At 47.3% G+C, this 14596-nt stretch overlaps 1 protein-coding gene across 3 annotated transcripts; it reads left to right on the forward strand.

Moving 5' to 3' along the window:
- Window positions 1-1608: 1608 nt before the first annotated feature.
- GJB6 (gap junction protein beta 6) lies at window positions 1609-14101 on the forward strand. 3 transcript variants are annotated; one of them, XM_084767117.1, is made up of 2 exons: window positions 1609-1766; window positions 12599-14101. In XM_084767117.1, the coding sequence occupies exon 2, from the start codon at window positions 12614-12616 to the stop codon at window positions 13397-13399; it is 786 nt and encodes a 261-aa protein (XP_084623243.1). In that variant the 5' UTR covers window positions 1609-1766; window positions 12599-12613; the 3' UTR covers window positions 13400-14101. The 3 variants fall into 3 exon arrangements, with proteins under 3 accessions (XP_084623243.1, XP_084623245.1, XP_084623244.1); XM_084767119.1 differs by lacking the exon at window positions 1609-1766 and adding an exon at window positions 2447-2595; XM_084767118.1 differs by lacking the exon at window positions 1609-1766 and adding an exon at window positions 2733-2996.
- Window positions 14102-14596: the final 495 nt, after the last annotated feature.

Below are 14596 nucleotides of genomic sequence, written 5' to 3' on the forward strand. Positions count from 1 at the left end.
GCCATTATTGTGGGAATGGAGAAAGGAGAGAGAAAGCAACAACTTAAAACTTAAAATGTTCAGCCAAGGCTACACAGAAAAAGGCTATCTTGTTGGGCGGGTAGGGGGTAGAGGGGGAGACACACACGCCTTCTTTAATCCCAGCACTTGGGAGTTCAAAGCCAGCCTGGTCCACAAAGTGAGTCCAGGACAGCCAAGGCTGCACAGAGAAATCCTGTCTCGAAAAACAAACAAACAAACAAACAAACAAACAAAAACTTAAAATGTTATAATCTCCAAAAAAGTTTACTATCTGAAAAAAAAAATCATCTTGCTTTCCTGTGGCCACAGGTGAGCCTGCCGGGAATGTGCGTTTTTTTCAGGTGGGATGGAGAAAGAACTAAGAATGAGGGGTAGCCGGACTGTGGGAGGCAGGGAGGAACACCAGGGCGGCCCACACTCTGTCTCACTTTTGTCTCTGTCCCTGGGTTCAAGACCATCCGAGGGGCCATCCCAGTGCTCCAACTTTGCGTGATCCAGGGCCAATTCTGATAACCCTTCGTTCAAGTGAGAAGGTGGTTTTTTATAACGCGTTGGCTAAACTTCCATGACCTGAGAGAGGCATTTTAGGAAACACTTTTATTCTTGTTCCGTGAGAGACTGTGACCTACAAGTAGAATGCAGCTGAGATGGGGACAGCCAACCTTGTGGAATAAGCAAGTCACGCATCTCTTGTCTGATGTAGGATAGGGCAGGCTCGGTAAAGCCCTGGTCCCTAAATGGCTTTCCAACATTTCCAGCCCAACCCCCCACCCTCACCCCACCCCCAACCCCGCACCGCCCTCTGTGCTTCCCTGACCTTTACCTGCCCATCTGTGACAACAGACACAGTAGGGTCTCTCAGCACCAGACCAGAGGAAGTCCACTCCACTTCCCGGGGTGGGGTGGGGGGCGGGGAGACGTTTAAGGATTCAGATGACTAATAAAAACAACTCTTTGAGACTCCTAAGTGGTCATTAATGAATAAAGAACCTCCAGGCTGCTCTGGATGAGAGGGTGCCCAAAGGGTCCAGAAAAGAGGTTAAAAGCAAGCAAGCTAGCTGCCTCCCTAAGGGCTACCAACAGGAGCGAACTCGCTGCTGGCGCTGAGCCCACTCACCCAAAATCAGCTGCCTTGGTACTCTGGGCAGCCCTCTCCTCATTACTCCAACGTCCAGCCCCAGCAAGACTCCAAAGGGCAACTCTTTCCTGCCCTTAATGGCACCTGGCTGAGCTTGCCCATCACGGTCCACGCTCCACCCACGACCACAAGAAGGGACGGACATGCCTTGTGTCCCCAACTCAAGGGAAGACCTGCACCTGGGGCCTCTCTTAGGGAACACTCGCCGTGGTCTCTGATGCCAGAGAAAGGTCCCTACTTGAGTCCTCTAATCTACTACTCTTAAGACTGACTCGCTCTGCTCCCCTGGCCCTACAGGGAAGGCCCCTTGCTCATTGCTCCACAGAAGGGGACCCTCCCCGCGCCTCTTTCCCGGAGGGAGGGCGGTGCGCACCGCAGCAGGCGCGACGTGTGCCCGCGCTGCTCCTCTCCCGCAGCCCTCCCGTGCGGCGTCAAGCAGAGGCGGGGTGGGGCGCGGTTAAAAGAAGCCACAGGTGGGGACCGGGGCTCCACCCGCACAGTCCCCGATTCCTTTCCGGCCACGAACCGCCGGCGCCAGATCCAACCTGCGCGCCTGGTCCAAGCTGTGGGCGCCGCTGCGAGCCTGGAACCGGATCCCACCGAGCAGGTAAGCACGAGTGGGAGAATTTCCTCCGAGAAGCCAGAGCAGGTGAAGGAAGTGGTCTGTCCCCTTTCTCGCCATATTTGCGGGTCGCGGGAGTGGCGACTGTCCCCAGGTGGCCCGGTGGCTACAAGCAGAGTCTTGGGGGTGCAGGGGGTGCCTGCACCTGGGCTGCGGGAATCGTTATCTGCCTCCCATCGGCATCCTGCCTTTGCGTGTCCCCCGCGGGCTGGAACCTCAGCCTGGTGCTTGTCCTCGGCGTCGCTCCCTCCCCCGCGCGCTGCTGCAGGAACTGGGATCGACTGGTTTGACTTCTGCACGCACCGTGCCCCCTCTGACTTGCACGACAGGTTTTATAAATACATCAGGTTGTGTAAAGTGACCAGAGTCCGGTCTGAATCCCTTTACCTACTTTCTTTACTGGTTTGGGGCTGTCATCGACCTGTTCCGCTTGGATTTGAGGGGCAGAAAGGCAGAGGAAGGAATGATGTTTAAGTTCAGTTAAACCCTGAGACTTGGAAAAGTTTTGGACAGAAACCCCCATTCAGGCTGCGTGATTAAGACTCAGGAACGTATGAAACGAAGATGACACTAGTGTGCACAATAGTAATTAAAAGTAATTGGTGACACATCTGATTAAAAAGTTCAGACATGGGTAGTACTTCCCGTGAGCCTAGACCCAGGTGTTAGCAGTGTGGATTTGCAGAACTGGGCTTCCTTCCCCTCCTGGGACCAGGCCTCTTGTCTCAGATTGTGCGGTCTTCAAACAGCCAGTGGACACTGGAAGTGCTGTGAGCCTGCAGCCCCTGTAAAGGACACCAACCAGGCGACTCGGGTCAGTCTGTGCCTGCAGCCTTGTTTTCCTCAAGTAGACATTATGCTTTCTTTGCCCCAGTTCTCGCAGAATCTAACCAGTGTTCTAGAAGAATACATCCTGTCCTGATGCAGTTTCCTTAGAACTGCAGGATGCTGCTCAGAACTGCGCCTGTGGAGAGCTTTGTCAGCTCTTTGGATCCAGCAAAGTCTTGGAGTGGAGTGTGTGTGTGTGTGTGTGTGTGTGTGTGTGTGTGTGTGTGTGTAGTGCCAAGGAGGGGAGGAGGTGATGGAGAGAGCCTCCTGAGTGCTAGCCTGTCACAGAACTGGGGTGTGAAGGGTTTCCATCCACCTCACCACCACAGGCCTCAGCCACAGGAGACTGGCTTGTCAACCTGGGTCACTGGCAGCTGTTATTTAAAGGTAAATTCCCATGGCAGCTTTGTTCTTTGTATCTTTTTCTCTTTTGCATTGTAAGAGAAGGAAAGGGGTTGGTGGGGTCTTTCAGCAATAGAAAAAAAATTGTTTGCACATCCTCATAGTGCTGTTCTGATTCAGTCTAAAAATTCCAGGGACCATAGGTTTGGGTGCATGGGTTAAAGTGGAATACAAATATGGGGGAATTGTTTTCAACCCAAGTTTCTTGGCCCATAAGGCCATTATCCTGCATTGTATTGGCTAAGGTTTTCAGGAGCTGCTGTTTGATTGGGGAGAGAGGAACTGTGCCCCCGGGAACCTCTCCCCCCCCAACCCCCCCCCCCAGTCATTTAGCTGAAATATCTGGAGACAGGAGGAAAAGACGGCTGCTAAGAAGGCCTGTAAAAAGGGATGTTGAACTTAATTTAAAAAAATTCAGGCCGTATAAGAAACATCATTTTGTGAATTGTCCATTCTGATACTTAAAGGCACTGCGAAAGTTTCACGGGCACTGAGTTGATGTTGACAAGGCATCTGAATCCTAACCTGATGCCATCGTTAGTCACTGCTTTGAAATCGCAGTTCCTGATAGTTTGCATCATTAAATTACAAACTTGACTATCAGGTTGTCTCTTGGGTCACCTGAGATTTCTAGAGATTTCTTGATTAAAGAAAGACTTTTAAGTTGGGTGTGTGCGTGTGTGTGTGTGTGTGTGTGTGTGTGTGTGTGTGTGTGTGTGTGTGTGTGTGTTTAACTCTGGTACGGGGCAGGGAGGCTGTACCCTGTCTCAAACTCTACCACTTGCATACTTGATTGAGAATTCAATTTGAGGTTTGGGATAGGGTATCATCATCATTATCATCCTCATTGTTGTCATGGTTAAAGGGAAATTAAGCTTAAGCCTTTGATGGGGCAGGGGAGTACAAAGCATGGAAAACTGACAATAGCCAAATGTGCCCTTTAATGGATCTGGTGATGAAGAAAAACTACCCACAAACTTTATCCGATGAGCTTGCGCAGAACTTGAAAGAAAATGGTGACCATGACTTTTTTTAAAAAATCATTCAACAGGTGACATCCCCACTGCCACCATCACCCCACTGCCATCCCATAAACAGAGCAGCATTGTAGTGCCACCACCACTGCACTACTGACTTCCAGGAGAGTAGGAGGAAAAGCCGGAAGTGCTTGCAGAGTGCTTTTGCCTTGACACTTGAGCTAGACACACTGGGAGTCCTTGGGAACAAGACTCAGGTTTGGGTGTTTTGCTTCAATCTGGTTTCTTTGTACCCTCAGTTCTCCAGAACTTACATGGGCATTCTAAGAAATGTGCTTTCCTCTTGGGCCTACTAAGCAGTCATCAAGTGATTTCCCCTCAAAGTCTACCGTAGATTGACACAAAAAAAAGAAAGCTCTTTCTGTGTGCTGAGGGATTTCTTTTGGGTTCTATCATCCGTGGAGCTAAAATGACATTATCCAACCTGCTGTGATTAAATTCGTAAGTAAAAAGTTTCAGATCTTCCTTGCTGAACGTGCTGACGCAAAAGGCAGGGCTCTCTCTCCCCTTCCCTGTCCCCTCCTCCTGCTGGCTGCTGACATTGACAGCTCACCTGCCCCGATGTTTTCTCTTCAAGTCTAATAAAATTGTCCTCAACCTTCAAATACCCAAAGTTTCAAAAACTGGTTAGTATGACATATTGCTTCTTGAGGGTTGAGACAGAAGGATTACTATGAGTTCAAGGTCACTCTAGTCAGAGTAGCAAGACCTGCCTCAAAACAAAATTGTAGAAAATGACCAAGAAATTACATCACTACAGAAACAAAAGTAGATCTCGTTTATTGGAACCGTGAAAAAGGAAGAGCAAATGTACTTCATAACAGTGTGTCCCAAAAGTCAGCTCGCTGCTGTGTTTTCAGAGTTGAATATTTAAGGCTGGAATCAGACTATTAAAATGCATATAGAGCCGTGCACTGTAATTAAATACATCATAGAAATGGATGTGATTTGTCTTCTTAAGCCTAAATGTAACCACATTCTTATAAGGTGACATTGATGGGGCTAAGCATATCTATTCATATGTTCCTTATAGGCAAGCCAGGAAGCTGTCAGATTAAACTAACCTCTCTGGTGTGCAGAGAAAGAGTTAATAGCTTGATTTTCACTGAAAGGGCTCTGGCCTCACTGAAGCCTGGATGCAAAGTGGGGGGGTTTGTTTGCGGCACCTAGCAAAGGGTTCTGGTGGCTACAGTGATTTGGGGAATTACTTGTGGATTAGTGATCTTCCCTCAGGGTGGTGGGCCTTCCTCTCTTCTCCAACCAAAGTACCTAAGAAAGATGCCTCGAGGTCACGGGTTCCTTCAAGGACGACAGTGTGACAGGGTGCAGGAACTTCCGAGGAACTCCCAAGGTGCCTCTGCCCACCAATAAGCAGGCCAGGAGGAATAAACCCTCTAACTTTCAATTGCCCATCACCTCCACACCTCATGGGGTAGGAAAGAGTCTCCTGGATTTCCCAGGAGCTAAAGTCATGTATAGGCAAGTGTAGGGCTTGGGAAGCCCCCAAACTCCCCATCACCCTAGACTGACTTCCAGTACTTTTAGGGTGACCTCCACTTTCTTGCTTCCAGCCTGTGAAAAATGCCATGTAGGACAGATACCCAAGGCTTTATGGACAACGCCCTCAGAAATGACATGATATAGACAGGGATGTTGATGGGAAAGGCCAGTTAGGGCTGGGGTGAGCTACAGAGAGTAGTAATATCCCCTTTTATCACTCATTTCTTCTGTTACAAATAAATGAGTCATTATTGCTTTTCAGGAAGAACTCTTGAATCAGGTGACTTGCTTTTGGCCCAGCTGTCTTGAGTGACCGGTAGGCTAAGCATGACAATATCTGAGTTTAACCTTGTTTTCCTTACTGACTTAGACATCTCATGTCTTGTCTTCCTTTAAAGTAGCTTCTCTCAACCTGTGGGTCATGACCCCTTCGGGGTGGACCAACTGTTATGGTTGGGAGTCACCACATGAGGATCTGTACCAAAGGGTCCCAGGAAGGTTGAGAACTTCTGCTTTAAAGGTTTATTTACAACATTGAGGTTGTTTGCCTTTGTAGTTTGTTGTTGTTGTTGTTGTTGTTGTTTGGTTTGAAGTATTTGTTTGAGACAAGATCTTGTAGGCCAGGTTGGCCCAAAATTTCCGATCCTTCTGCCTAGCTTTTGGTGTGCTGGGATTATAGGCATGCATGACCACAAACAGCTAAATTCTTGGCTTTTAATATCAAAGTAAGGTATTGAAATTTGATTTTCTTCTATTTAACTATGGTAGGCAGATAAAAGGTCTTGGGAGGCCCAGGGTTGGGGGACAAATGGTAAAGCTAGTGCTGTTATGTTGTCTCTATCTGTCCTGCTTCTAGGGGTGTGGGACCAATATTCCAAGGGAGAAAGCATGACCTCTTGACCTCAACCCCTCTGTATTCATTCAAGCCCTGTGGTCCTTCATACCTTGATCCATTTGCTTCCTAGAAGTCATGTGACCAGTGACAAGGGGTGTGATAGAAGTCATGTGACCAGTGACAAGAGGTGTGACAGACATCTTACAGAGGAAGAACCCTCTACAGACAGAATTGTTCAAATGCCACAAACGGCGCAGCACTGGGGAAAAGAGGAAGGTTTTATGTGATAAACCTCAGCCATTGGGCAAGTTGTTGAGCAAACTGCAGACTTATGTGCTAATTGGTTAATAAGAGGACATTTTCAAACAAGCAAGGCTTCACGAGGGACCAGCTGTGGCAAAGTGTGTGCACGAACTTCAAGACTTACACACTTCTGCCTCCCTACAGGTCACATACTGACATGCATCCAGGATGCAGCTGCAATTTAGGGAAATTTAATATAACTGCTTTCAGAGAGGACTAAAACTTAATTTTCATAATTCATATTATTTAAAATGAAGTGGGTTTTTTTTTAACCACACAGATACTTATGGTAGGCAATGAAAGTCTCTTTGGAGCACATAGTACATGGTAAATAAAAGAGAATACTAAATACTCTTAAGATGCGGAGCCTTCAGACCACGGCTTCCCTCTCGCCTGGTGGGACTCAGCCTGCCCCTAACTAAAGGCTTCTGGGGCTGAGAACCATAGCTTTACAGAAAGCTTACTTCAATTTTCCAAACCCCCAGCTTTCTGTTAAGGGTAAACTCTCAGTTCATCTTGCCAACTCCAGACCAGCGCAAGGTTTGACTCTTTCTGACACAACTGCCAACATCACTGCCAGGTGCCCCATAGTTCAGATCCTCAAAATAATTTGCTCTGGGTTTCTTAGCTGCTCCCCTGTGAACTAAAAGACTCCAGCCCCTGCCACAGATAAGTGCTGTGTGTCTTCAGGGAGCCTGGACACTCAGCTCTCATGCAGCCTCAGTCATTTTCACGGTCAGAGGAAAGGCACTAACATCCTGTGATAGCAGTGTTCCTCAAGCGCGGCACTGACACTCCTTATGCTGCATTATTAAAGGAACTGTGAGGGTCAGCCGTATTATTGGTGTTATGAGATGCCCACAGACACTAGTTATACCTAAGATGTTGCCCATGCCATACCTTTTGTTGCTTGACAATTAAAATTATACTGTCTGGTGTTGGCTCTGTATTTTGTCCATTTGTTCAGTCAAGTCAGTAATTCTTTTCAAAAGGATAGAGCTTATTGACTCTTTTTGGTTTTTTTGGCTTTTCGGTCTCTCTATTTTTTGTCCTTTATCACTACCAAATGTCAAAAATTTTATCCGCTTTTCCATCCTTTTATTTTCATTCCTTAGTCTTTTTATCTGTCCAGTTAAATCTGTAATTTTTTTTAAAAGGATAGAACTTACTGACCCTTCCGGCTTTTTTATGCCATTAGCCTGTCTTTTAATCTTTTTAAGCACGAAATATTGTAATAAAAGGACAATGAGAAAACAAAGAATTTCCTCTAAGTATAATGTAGGAAAGAGTTTTGTAACAGCAGTTGTAATTTTGTCAATAGCCTGAAACAACATTTTTATCCTTTGGAATACTGAATCTTCCCTCATATCATTAGGTACTGTGGAACCCATCGGGCCCCACAGTCTGGAGTGAGGCATCAACATGCCTGTAATCCCAACACTCAGAGGGCACATGAAGAAGAATCAGGAGTTTGAGGCTACATGAGACCTTTCCAAAAACAAAACAAAGCAAAAAGAACAACAACAACAACAACAAAACCCTTAAAAATAAACAAACAAAAAACAGAGAAAGTTAAACATAGCCAATAAGCCAAGGATTGTACCCACCACTTTTTTTTTTTAAACTTTGGGCACAAGTATCTCTTTCCTATTCATATTGTGGATGTTTTATTTTTATCTTCTCATTCTGTTTTTGTTTTATAGATTTAGACCTCTCAATTAAACTTTGATCTGAATTGTCCCCATCTCTCCGTGGCTTTAGGTCCCCCACCCTCTCCTGCCCTTCATAACAATGGAATCATTTTTTGAGAAGCCCCAACTCCTCCACTTTTACAAATCCTTCATGATAGAATTCAGTTCCTCTTTTCTTTTTTATTAAAAAAAAATTTAGATTTAACTCAGTCCAGGCTGACTTAAAATCATGTGTCAGTTTTACCACCTGTCCCAGGGTTGGTTTTTTGCTCAGGTTCAGTGTGGCTCTAAGGATGTACTTGCTGAAAAGGGGGACATCAGTCGTGTGCTCACGGCATGTAACCAGTTTTTGGAACTATGAACATTCTGATGTTCTGGCCCATGGCAGGCAGGCAAATTCTTGGAAGCAAGCCACAGAAATTTCTAGCCATACCCCTGTCATACCCGTTTCATTCCCTCATGGTGTGCACCTTGGCTTCCACTGTCCGACCCAGCAGGAGCAGAAATCAGCACACAGATGTCAGATGGATACCGCAGCCACGTTGTGAGCCCAAACCTGATGGCTTGCTGAGAAAAGCATAGACTCTAACACTGGTCAAACCAAGACCATGGCAGAGGGGCTGGTGGACAGTGTGAGGAGCGCCAGCTGTGCTGAGGGCAAGGTGGAGATGGCAGGGGGGCTGGTGGGCAGTGTGAGGAGTGCCAGCTGTGCTGAGGGCAGGGTGGGGATGGCAGGGGGGCTGGTGGGCAGTGTGAGGAGTGCCAGCTGTGCTGAGGGCAAGGTGGAGATGGCAGGGGGGCTGGTGGGCAGTGTGAGGAGTGCCAGCTGTGCTGAGGGCAAGATGGAGATGGAAGGGGGGCTGGTGGGCAGTGTGAGGAGTGCCAGCTGTGCTGAGGGCAGGGTGGGGATGGCAGGGGGGCTGGTGGGCAGTGTGAGGAGTGCCAGCTGTGCTGAGGGCAGGGTGGGGATGGCAGGGGGGCTGGTGGGCAGTGTGAGGAGTGCCAGCTGTGCTGAGGGCAGGGTGGGGATGGCAGGGGGCTGGTGGGCAGTGTGAGGAGTGCCAGCTGTGCTGAGGGCAGTGTGAGGATGGCAGGGGTGCTGGTGGGCAGTGTAAGGAGTGCCAGCTGTGCTGAGGGCAGGGTGGGGATGGCAGGGGGCTGGTGGGCAGTGTGAGGAGTGCCAGCTGTGCTGAGGGCAGTGTGAGGATGGCAGGGGTGCTGGTGGGCAGTGTAAGGAGTGCCAGCTGTGCTGAGGGCAGGGTGGGGATGGCAGGGGGCTGGTGGGCAGTGTGAGGAGTGCCAGCTGTGCTGAGGGCAGTGTGAGGATGGCAGGGGGGCTGATGGACAGTATGAGGAGTGCCAGCTGTGCTGAGGGCAGGGTGGGGATGGCAGGGGGCTGGTGGGCAGTGTGAGGAGTGCCAGCTGTGCTGAGGGCAAGGTGAGGATGGCAGGGGGGCTGGTGGGCAGTGTGAGGAGTGCCAGCTGTGCTGAGGGCAGGGTGGGGATGGCAGGGGGGCTGGTGGGCAGTGTGAGGAGCGCCAGCTGTGCTGAGGGCAGGGTGGGGATGGCAGGGGGGCTGGTGGGCAGTGTGAGGAGTGCCAGCAGTGCTGAGGGCAGGGTGGGGATGGCAGGGGGGCTGGTGGGCAGTGTGAGGAGCGCCAGCTGTGCTGAGGGCAAGGTGAGGATGGCAGGGGGGCTGATGGACAGTGTGAGGAGTGCCAGCTGTGCTGAGGGCAAGGTGGAGATGGAAGGGGGGCTGGTGGGCAGTGTGAGGAGTACCAGCAGTGCTGAGGGCAGGGTGCGGACCAGGCATGGTTAGCTTAGGAGGAGGAGGCTGGCTAGTGTTCTTCAGCCACTTAGGAGAGAAAGTCCTCCTGAGACCAGCAACAAAAGGACTCTGGTGACTCTCTCATTCCCTCGAAGTGGATGAAAATTTGCCTGAGTACCTTTGTTTCTTATATTTTTGGTTGAGAGTCTACCCTTTAAGGGCTGAGTTATCTGTGAGCCTAGCCTTTAAGGGCTGAGTTATCTGTGAGCCTAGCCTTTAAGGGCTGAGCTATTTCTCCAGCCTGAGTATTCTCATTTCTAAAGATTTTCAGTCTGTCATTCATTATCCTCACATTCACACACAAATTTTTAAAGAGCATGCCAACCAATTCTTTTTTCTTGGTGATGTGGAGTAAGAAGCAGCTGTTTCTTGTCTTACAAGTTTTTCCTCTGCTTTTTAAAAAATATTAATTTCGTATGGAATAATGCATGTTTTGATATGTTTGTTTATAAAAATCTCTTCCTTTGTAATTAAAAAAGAAGAAGAAGAAGCTGTTTGTAGACAGGAAGCCATTGAAGAGAACTCTTAAAAAGTGTGACAGAGATGCTGAAGTGCAGCTCCCCACAACTGACATCAGGAGGGGGGCGCAGGAGGGGAAGGGCTCAATTCTATTTAAGGGTCAGGCCACTGAGTTGGACCGTGCTCCAGTGAGTATATAGATGACACAAATTGGGCTGTTTAAAAATTTTCTTCTTTCTTTCTTTTTTTATTTTTATTTTCATTTTTACTCTTTTGAGGGGAGGGCTCAAGGATGGGGGGGCAAACATGGAAGGACTGGCAAGTGGGTGTAATCAGGAGGCAAGATGTGAAACTCCCAGAAAATAAATAAAAAGCAAGAGTTGCCTTAGAGCAGCAGTTCTCAACCTGTGGGTCACGACCCCATTGGGGGGGCATCAAGCAAACTTTTCACAGGGGTCATCTATGACCATGGGAAGACTCAGATAATCACATTATGATTCATAACAGTATCGAAATTACAGTTATGAAAAAGCAACAAAAATTATTTTATGGTTAGGGGGTGGGGGTCACCGCATTATGAGGAACTGTATTAAAGGGTCCCGAGATTAGAAAGGTTGAGAATCACTGGCATAAAGTGAAGATCTTTGTCTCTCAGGATATCAAATCAGTTTTTCAGAAGAGAGGACAGTCCTGGGCTGCAGTAGCCCCTGGTGCGATGGGACCCGTGTTTTTTAGCAATAGCCAACACATGGCCTGCTTCCATCAGAGAACAAGGAAGCAATTTGTGTCAAACCTTGTGATTCTCTTTTGGAGGAGGTAGTTGAAGATATTAACTTTCCTAAGAGCACATGATTACAGAAGATGATCTATTCAAACTAAAAATATAAATATACACCGTATAAGGTCAACTAACAGCATCGTGTCTTCTTAGTCTGCCAAGTAAAACAGAATATATCATCCTAATGAGTGATTTTTGCTGTGTTTTGTAGCTTGGATAAGCTGTTTAATTACTAAAGCCTGAGTTCTTGAATAAAACCATTCTGACATAATGTGTGTGTTTGCATAGGGAAGAAAAGGAACTTGTGCACATGTTTGTTTACTTGTGTTCTTGAATTAATGACAAACAGCAACCTAAAAAACAACCAGTGTTCAGTTGAATTTAGATGACTTACATTGCATGTGAAAGACACAATTACCACCCAGGCATGGTGGTGGTACACACTTGTAATCCTAATCGCAGCACTCTGAGAGGTAGGAGCAGGCAGAGCTCTGTGAGTTCGAGGCCAGCCTGGTCTACAAAGTGAGTCCAGAACAGCCAAGGCTACACAGAGAAACCCTGTCTCTAAAAACAAAAAAGAAAGAAAGAAAGGAAGGAAGGAAGAAAGGAAGGAAGGAAGGAAAGTACTATTACCATATAGGTCATTTATTGAAACAAACCTTTCACCTAATAAGGGAGTTGTTAGGTTGATGCTGCCTCATAGAGAGATAAATTAAATTTGTCCACTATTGTTATTTGTAGTCAGAAAGAGAGAACATCTTTGCTGTTGTTGTTGTTGTTGTTTTTATTTGGTTTAGTTTGTTGTTGTTAGGTTTTTTTGTTTTGTTTTTTAAGACTGGTTTCTCTTTGTAGCCTTGGCTGCCCTGGACTCACTTATTGACCAGGCTGGCCTCTAACTCACAGCGATTTGCCTGCCGAGTACTGGGATTAAAAGGCGTGTGCCACCATGCCCAGCTGAGAGAGCATCTTTTAATGAGCGTTTTTTGTTGTTGTTGTTGTTGTTGTTGTAATCAGAAAAACATATAGTAATTTGCAGACTAGGTAGTTGAGACCTGCAGAGATTCACATGACCTTTTGATTTCACTACAGTACTGATTGGCTAATTCAGAGGTGTATGCCTTCCACTAATTAGCTTTGCTTCTTTTTGTCCATTTAGGAATAACCCTGCACCATGGATTGGGGGACCCTGCACACTGTCATTGGGGGTGTGAACAAGCACTCCACCAGCATTGGCAAGGTGTGGATCACGGTCATCTTTATTTTCCGAGTCATGATCCTCGTCGTGGCCGCCCAGGAAGTTTGGGGCGATGAGCAGGAGGACTTTGTGTGCAACACTCTGCAGCCCGGGTGCAAGAACGTCTGCTACGACCACTTCTTCCCGGTGTCCCACATCCGGCTCTGGGCCCTGCAGCTGATCTTCGTGTCCACCCCAGCACTGCTGGTGGCCATGCATGTGGCCTACTACAGACACGAAACGGCGCGGAAGTTTATACGCGGGGAGAAGAGGAATGAATTCAAAGACCTGGAGGACATCAAAAGGCAGAAGGTGCGCATCGAGGGCTCGCTGTGGTGGACCTACACCAGCAGCATCTTCTTCCGCATCATCTTCGAAGCCGCCTTCATGTACGTGTTCTACTTCCTCTACAACGGTTATCACCTGCCCTGGGTACTGAAGTGCGGCATCGATCCCTGCCCCAATCTCGTGGACTGCTTTATTTCCAGGCCGACGGAGAAAACCGTCTTTACGGTGTTTATGATTTCCGCGTCCGTGATTTGCATGCTGCTCAATGTGGCCGAGCTGTGTTACCTGCTGCTAAAGCTGTGTTTTCGGAGATCCAAACAAACGCGGGCCCAGAGAAACCACCCCAACCACGCCGTGAAAGAGAGCAAGCAGAACGAAATGAACGAGCTAATCTCTGACAGTGGTCAGAACGCCATCACGAGTTTCCCGAGCTAAGTATTTCGAGGTCAAGTGTAGGTGAGCCCTTGCGAGCTTGTAGACAACAGTGATCCGACAACTGCCTCTCTAGGTCAAGAGTTTTGTCTATAAATGACTCACGGTAAATAGATCTTGAGTTTGATTGTTGTAGAACACCTGAACTATTCACACACAGTGTAAGTTACAATTGTGGTCCATCTCTGAAAACAGTACCCTAGTGACAACTGAACATTTAAGTCACCTTGTCAAGTCCCATGCAGACTGTCTGACTTAGCATTTCCTGAAAATTTATATAATGTGTTTATAAAGGGCAATTTATCCAGAAATTAATAGTTTTATCAGCAAGATATTTTTATAGGAATGAGTATTTTAGTTCTGACTTTGAATTTATATAAAGTATTTTTTTAATAACTGGCCTTCCTTACCAGGAAAAAAATATGCAAAGTTAGCTTTACAAGTGCACCCATTGTGTCTAAAGTTTGAACTCGTAAAGGGTCTAGCGTGTTATAAATATGGCCTCACACCATCTGAGGACAGTTTTATGAACTAGTGTGTGCTTTAAGGTAGGACGTGTTCATTGGACAATATACGTTGCTGCTTGCTAAATACAAATGGAACAGAAGAAAATGTGACACTTGTTAAAACAAGCCCTTTCCACCTTTGGTGAACAGTACAAACATGAATGTGATCACTCCAATAAAGCTTGACCCTGTTGCTTCAGCCTCTGTGTACACTGTGGGTTTCTGTCGCCTCCGTCATCACTAGAGTTTTTGCTGGGGAGGTGCCAGTTGCTGTGTATGGGTGTAGGTGTCCAGATTTCAAGAGGATCCTCATGTCGGATGAACAGAGACTGAAGTTAGTGCCCTCAGTTTGGAGAGAGATGCTCTTTGGGCTCTGGGGAATGTCTTCTAGGTCAATTCAGCCTTGACCGTGCTCCTGTGGTCCTGGAGCATAGGAGTCAGCAGATACAAGAAGAGGTAGACATGGGCTACATAGTGAGTGAACGTTAGGCTAGCCTGGGCTACATATTAAGCCCCTGTGTCAAAAAGAAATTTATTTTTAAGAAAAGGGGAAAGAAGTCTTATAGGAACATCCTGGTCCACTTTGTGACACTAACAAAATGCCAAAGGCGAGGTGACTTGGAGGTTTCTGGCATCTGCTGAGAGCTCATAAGGGCCTTCTAGGTCATCAGAACACAGAAGATGGCTTCATGGT

This window comes from Acomys minous, assembly GCF_964271855.1.
Source record: "Acomys minous genome assembly, chromosome: 18".
NCBI lineage: Eukaryota > Metazoa > Chordata > Mammalia > Rodentia > Muridae > Acomys > Acomys minous.

Bases quoted from the DNA above. Each gene is read 5' to 3' on its own strand.
- GJB6 (XM_084767117.1), top strand. From the start codon at position 12,614: ATGGATTGGGGGACCCTGCACACTGTCATTGGGGGTGTGAACAAGCAC.